The 6,639-nt window shown below is 63.8% G+C and overlaps 1 protein-coding gene across 1 annotated transcript in view; it reads right to left on the bottom strand.

Annotated features, from left to right (window-relative positions):
* Positions 1-6,639, bottom strand: part of LOXHD1 (lipoxygenase homology domains 1) — a 170,435-nt gene that overhangs the window by 34,892 nt on the left and 128,904 nt on the right. Inside the window, exons 30-34 of the mRNA XM_021713353.1 lie at positions 6,394-6,603; positions 6,110-6,245; positions 3,547-3,755; positions 2,520-2,718; positions 2,023-2,134 (exon numbers count right to left, since the gene is read on the bottom strand). Of these exons, the coding sequence (XP_021569028.1) occupies positions 2,023-2,134; positions 2,520-2,718; positions 3,547-3,755; positions 6,110-6,245; positions 6,394-6,603 (866 nt within the window). The remainder of the gene's footprint in view (positions 1-2,022; positions 2,135-2,519; positions 2,719-3,546; positions 3,756-6,109; positions 6,246-6,393; positions 6,604-6,639) is intronic.

Below are 6,639 nucleotides of genomic sequence, written 5' to 3'. Positions count from 1 at the left end.
ACGTCTGGACGGCGAGAGGCGGGCTTGCCACCTCCAGGTCCCCGCGCCCAGCCCCGGCCAAGAGGCGCCCGGCCTCCGACGGAGCGCACGGGGGGCAGACGCGGCACGGAAACCCCGGTGCTTGCGACCCTGCCGGCCAATTCCCACACTCAGGCCAGCCGGGTCAGCCATGGGTGGTGGCTGTGGGAGTCCCTGACTGCTAACCGCCCGTGGTTCACCTGGACAGACGCCCCTCCCACCAGCCTCTGTCCCCGTGGAGACAGAGGGACACATTCCACTGCCGAGCGAGAGGACGACCACAGGGCTCATGTGGGTAGGCCTGTGGCCAGACGGCTCCTGAGGGCAGGGAGTGTGGGACTCGCCACCCAACGGCCGGCAGGGGTGCAGAGCGTGCGGCCTGTCACCAGCTGGCTCCTGTGGCGCCAGGCTCGGGGCTCAGGGCCCGCCACCAGAGGGCTCACGTGGGCGCTGGGCTGGGACCGGCCACCAGACGACTCCCTGGGGTGCCGGGTGTGGGACCTGCCACTGGGTGGCCTCAGGCACAACACTGCTGGAGCCCGCCCCCACCCGCGACACGCGGAGTCCTGAGTGTGGAGAGCTCCACCTCTAATCGCTCGTGCCGCGGGACAACCCCTGGCGGATGTGCTTTCACCTGAGTGGGCTTCTGCTGTTTCAGCCCAGGCCTGCCCCGAGGGGTGTGTGCCCTGCGTCCCTCCGCCTGCCCTTCCTGCTGCCTTCATGGGGCCCTGCCTGGGTTCCTCTTGGGTCAGCCTCATGGCAAGAGGCCTCACCTACACCACATTCTGGAATGTCTCTGGCCCTGGAGTCTGACTCCATTTTTCTCACAGGTTCCCATGGACCAGCACGGAGGTCTGGAGGCTCGGGGCGGCTGGTGCCCACGGCGAGGAGAGGCCGGGATGACGGCTCCTTGGAACTTCCCCGCCGGCCCTTCTGCGTGGCCACCACATTCCCTCCCCACGTGTGCAGGGGTCCGGAACCCTAGTCACCACAGCCGTGACCCTGCCCGTATGCCTGGCAGGGGCCGTGTGCTCTTCCAGCAGCTTCTGGAATCCTCCCGGCGACCCGCAAAGGAAGGGTCGCCGTGTGCGGGCCTGGCCCCTGGGAGAATCCAGGGCACCGAGGGGACAGAGGCAGAGCTCTTGCCTTGCCAGGAAAACCTCCTGGGCCTCTCAACACGGACAATCGCGACGGATGGGGTAACAACGGCCAGAGCCTGATGCCTTTCTGCTTCCATCCAGTCAGGCGCAGAACACAGAACGATCACACTGCGGCAGCGGTGTGCAGACAGGCCCGAGGGCTGGTCTGCCGCCTCCTGCATGCTCTGCGTCCATCCCTCCTCAGCACGGATTCGTCTCTTGTTCTGTAATCGGTGCGTGTCCAAAGAGGGACACAGTGCTCTTGTCATCCCAGCCTGGGATCTGATGTCCTCGGGGGACAGCCAGCCCAAAGAGCCCTGTGGCCCTTGCAAAGCCACCGAGCTGTGTTCTGTGCTGTGAAGAACCGGCTGTGCGTCCGGGTCTTGCGGCTGCACCTCCCCACGTGGCACATGTGTGTGCGGGACACTGGCGCCCACGGGCACATGGCTGGGAGCTGGGGCAGGCGGAGGTCCCAGGTGAACTGTGACCCCCTGCACGTCTGTCTGGGCCCAGATGGAGCTGTCTGGGGTGGGGGACATCTGCAGAAAGCCCTGCTCTCCGCCCCTGGCAGGCCAGGGTGGCTCCCTCACTCCTGCCCTGCGAGGATGTTGGTGCCCGGGACGCAGCCCTTTCCTCCACCTGTGACCCAGGCGGGGCTGGCTCAGGCCATCGCTTCCTACCGTGGCGGGACAGCTTCTGACCCAGCCGAGCAGCCCCTGGTTTGGATTCAGGAACAGAGGTAAGAATTGGGGCTCCTGTGAACTCCTCAGCTGCCGGAGGGAAAGGGGGTCCCCAGGGCCAGGAGGCCGGAGGCTTCTGCATGTCCTCAGACCCCAGCAGTAGACCTGCCTCCTGCCCGCCTGACCCGTGAGCCCGCATGGCTCCCCTTGGGCATCGGCCGGTGAGAGGAGGGCCTGGCCAGGAGCGCGGAGCTCCTTTGCGGTTGAAGAGGGTCTCATGGGATATCAGTGACTGCGCTGGGGGACCCAGAGGCTCACAGTGACCTAGAGGCTGGCTCCCCATCCCAGGCCCGCTGCCGCTGCCAGGCCTCCTTGGGAGAGCAAGGACCCCGTGAGTTTATGTAGTGAGGGCCCCTGGCAAAGCTTTGTGCACCGTGATCGCGCCTGTTTTCGCCAAGACCCGGCACAGAACAGGCCATGGGCAGCAGGGAAGCGTTATTTCCACATGCAGTGTATAAGACCAGGGCCCAGAGAAGCCAGGTGACTTGCCTGAGGTCACACAGCGGCAGACCAGAAGCGGGCTCGGTCTCCTGCCGACACCCCTGAAGGGCCTCCCACCTCCCCACCTCCGTCCCCTGGTGGCTCTCACCCAGCCTGCACTGCCCTGGCGCACAGGGCCCACCCGCGGGTCCTACCTTCACCCCGATGTTCACCACCGTGGCATCCAAGAGGTCGAAGATGCGGGAGGTGATGCCATCACCCCGGTCCTTGGCGAGCCAGCAGTTGCAGCGCAACGTGTACTTGGTGCCCTGGGTGGGCACTGCCAGGCACAGCTCCTCCACCAGCCAGCAGCTCTCGGGGGAGGCCCCATCGTGGCCCAGCTGGGGGGGACACGGCCGTGAGGATCTGGGCACGGCCGGGAAGGGACCTGTCCCCGTTCAGTGTCCCTCCTGCTTCCTTCCAGCGTGCTGTGCCCTGCCAGCACTCGTGCCCCGTGAAGGTGAAGAGATTCCTCAGGTGTGATCACAGTCTAATCAGATGCACGAGCTGGCCAAAAGCTGTGACTAGGTGGGCCTGACCGAACCAGACGAGCTCTCCAAGACAGTGTCTAGATCTCAGAAGCGGAGACATCAGAGAGACACGAGGCAGAGGACACCTCCCCCGGCCTTGAACACACAGCTGGTTGGGTTTTGGAGAGGGTCCCGTGGCTGGGAGCAGCCGGCAACCCTAAGACCCGAAGGCCTCAGTCCGGCAACCCCAAGAAACGGATCCTGCCAACACCAGGGAGCCTGGAGGAGGACCCAGGCCTGGGACGAGCTCACAGCCCCAGTAGCGGCCTGACTCCAGCCAGTGAGAGCTGAGACGTGGACCCAGCGGGCTCGCCTGTGCTTCTGACCACAGGGGGGACACGTCTGTGCGCTTTGGGTCTGTGGCGCTTGGTTGCACAGCCACAGAAGATGAATCCACAGGGCATGCCTGAGTGGAGCGGACCCCGAGGGCCGTGACCCCCCAAGCCGCCCCGTGAGTGGACGGAGAGCCCTCTCCACCTCCTCCCACCCAGTACTGGCCCTTCCTTCCTGGGGGCGGTCGCTTCCACGGGGTCTCACTGCGTTGCCCAGGCTGGCGTGGAACTCCCGGCCCAAGCGACTCCCCCACCCAGCCTCCCTGAGTGCCAGATTCCAGGCACGCACCCTCGCCTGGGCCCGCACCTCTATTTTCTTGATGGTGCCCACGTCCAGGCCGCCGACGTAGAACTCCTCCACAGAGCCGCGGCTGAAGCCCCGCTTGCCACGGGGGTAGTCCAGCCAGATGCGCTTGGTGAGCTCATCCTCCTCCCCAATGAGCACCACGAAGGCGCGGCTGTCGGTGGCTGCGTCCTCATGCTTGCCGGTGGTGACGGACACGTAGTAGGGGATGACTGCAAGAGACGGAGGCCTGGCCGATGAGGGCAGCGGGCCAGACCCGTGGGGTTCTGGACTCGGAAACGGCCACTGGGGCATGACCGTGGTTCCTGCTCAGAGGCGAAGGGCCAGGCGTGGTGGCTCACGCCTGTCGCCCCAGCATCTTGGGAGGCCGAGGCGGGAGGATCGCTTGAGGCCAGGGTTCCAGACCAGCCTGGGCAACAGAGGGAGACCTCGTCGCCTCAAAAAATCAAAAAATAGCCAGGTGTGGTGGCTCACGCCTGTCATCCCAGCACTTTGAGAGGCCCAGGCCGGAGGATCCCTTTAGCCTGGGAGTTCAAATCAGCCAGAGCAACATAGCGAGATCTCATCTCTACAAAACAAAACAAAAAGGTTAGCTGGGTGTGGTGGTTCACGCCTGTCATCCCAGCACTTTGAGAGGCCGAGGTGGGAGGATCACATGAGGCCAGGAGTTCCAGACCAGCCTGGGCCACATAGCAAGACCTCATCTCTGCAAAATACCAAAAAAAATTAGCTGAGCATGGTGGTGCCACCTGTAATTTCAGAACTCTGGGAGGCTGAGGTGGGAGGATCACTTGAACCCAGGAGTTCCAGGCCAGCCTGAGTAATAGAGCGAGATACCGTCTCCACAAAAATAAAGAAACCAGACAGACTGGCAAGTCACCTGTGGCCGGTGTCTACTCTCCGAGCCATGAGGAAGCTGGTCACACCCAACACGGAGGACCCAAGAGCATTCTTGTCACGCGTCTGGGCGTGTCACGCACCAGTCCGCACTGGCCGAGCCGTGATCACTGGCTGGCCCGTGCTCGCTCTGTGGGGACGGACAAGAAGGACAGCTTCTCCCCAGGTCATACTTGGACACCCGAGACGCTTACCACTGTCAGCAAAGACGAGGCTAGCAGAAGCAAGGTCACGGAGGAAGGCAGAGCTCGGGGGAAAACAATGAGAGCGAGCCATCTGTGTGCCATGGTGAGTCCCAGGAGGCCTCGGTTTCCTAAACGCACCAGGCTGATCCGCATAAAAGCCCGCTCAGCCTGCCTCCCAAAGTCCTTGGTGTCTACTGGCATCCCTCCTCCTTACAGACGGGGGATACCATACCCAAGCAGAACTGCCGACGGGCTTCTGGGGAAGCCCTTGAAGGTCTGACTTGACTGGAAGGAGCACCCTTCTGCCCCATAGCCCTCCACTCATCTGGCTGGGATGGTGGCTGGGATGGCTGGTGCCCCAGCACCCATCTTGGAACCATGGGCAACCTCTGGGCGGAAGCCACTTACAAAGGTTGCCAGAGTGACCAGGTTGAAGGAACCGGGTCCCAGACTTCACTGGAGCTGCTGTGCCAGTTCTAGAGGCTGCCTTTGAACTTGTACATGAGAGAAAAGAGAAACGCCTTATCTGTTTAAGCCATTCTCTCCAGGTCTGGGTCACTGGCCGTTTCTAACTGGTGTGAGTTGGGAACCTTCTCCCAGTTCACCTTCCCCAGTAGCTTGGAAGACGTGGCCCTGCTGTTGTGGTTTCAGGTGACACGATCTGTATGCTGCATGGTTTCCAAGCCAATTCCTGGCTGGGATTTCCACCCCTGTGCACGACCGTGTCTCTCTTCACAAGGAGAGCGTTCACAGGTGGCCATCGTAGAGCCGGGAGGTGCCGTGTAAGCAGAGCCCACCTGACTCCATGGACCCCCATGTAGAGGGTGCACCAGCTTGGCACACACTTATGTTTAAGAGCACTGAATGGGAAGTGGTGCATCTAGACGGTCCACACACAAGCGCAGACCGGCCTTGTCTCAAAGACCCGGTGGGGAGAATGCCCTGGCCAGGGAATGAAGGCGTCGCTTTATGCGGGTGGGAGGCACGACGCAGAGACGGGCTTGTCTGGGGCCACATGTTTGTGGTCAGAACCAGAGACGGGATGCCAGCCCCAAACAGCCCGCTGGAGGCTTCCCACCCCACTGCACACCGCCCCTGGCCTGAGTGTGCATGGCCGAGGGCTTCCCGTGAGGCCCGGGGTGTGTCTGGCTGCCCCAGGCCCTCCGGGCTGAGCCGACACACGAAGCGTCTGCGAGGGCTGAGCTAGAACGGTGGTCCAGGGGGAGGGTCACGGGGGAAGGTAGGCAGCCCCTCGCTTCTTTCAGCCTCTGTTCCCCGTCCCCCACCGTCACCCTCACTTCCTCCGTCAAGGGGCTCACGCTGCCCTCTCGCCTCGCGGGGCTGTTGTGGGGATGAAACGGACCATGACAAGCCTTTGATGGGAGTCACCCGTGATGACGGACTCACGGGCGGCCTGGCCCTCCTCGGCCGGGGTCAGGACGTCTCCGGGCCTGCCCTCCCCCCGGGCTCCACGCTTCACTCACCTGGGCCCTCCTGGACGTAGTCGACCATGGGCCCCGTCACTGTGCCGATGTCCACGTCGGACATCTTGGAGCTCAGGGCGATCTCCCAGAAGTCGGCGGGGCGGCTGCAGTTGCTGCTGCGGTCGCCGGTGTACTCCTGTGCAGGTGGGACCGCCGTTACAGACCCCCACCCCGCCGCAGACGGCGACAACGGTGGCAGGGCTGGGGCTGAGCCAGGGGCCCCACGGTGGGCCCCATGCTCCCGCCCAGGGCGGGACCGCCGCCGACAGGCAGCTGGGTCGCACCTTCTCGTAGAAGAGCCGCTCCAGCCGCCCGTCCTCCTTCTTCGGGGACAGCCAGCGCCCACACAGGAACAGGAACTCGTCCTCGTTGGTGTCATTCCAGATCTCCACCTTCTCCACGTACCAGTCCGCGCACCACTTGCTGTTGTCATGCCGCAGCTTGATCTTGTAGATGACGCCCAGGTCGGCCGCCTCGATGATGAAGGTGTCGGCCTGCGGGGCCAGGTGGGGCCTCGGCGGGCGCACCCG

Source organism: Carlito syrichta, unplaced genomic scaffold (assembly GCF_000164805.1).
Source record: "Carlito syrichta isolate Samal-C Ts95f unplaced genomic scaffold, Tarsius_syrichta-2.0.1 Scaffold304483, whole genome shotgun sequence".
NCBI lineage: Eukaryota > Metazoa > Chordata > Mammalia > Primates > Tarsiidae > Carlito > Carlito syrichta.
This window is presented reverse-complemented; position numbering and strand designations above follow the sequence as displayed.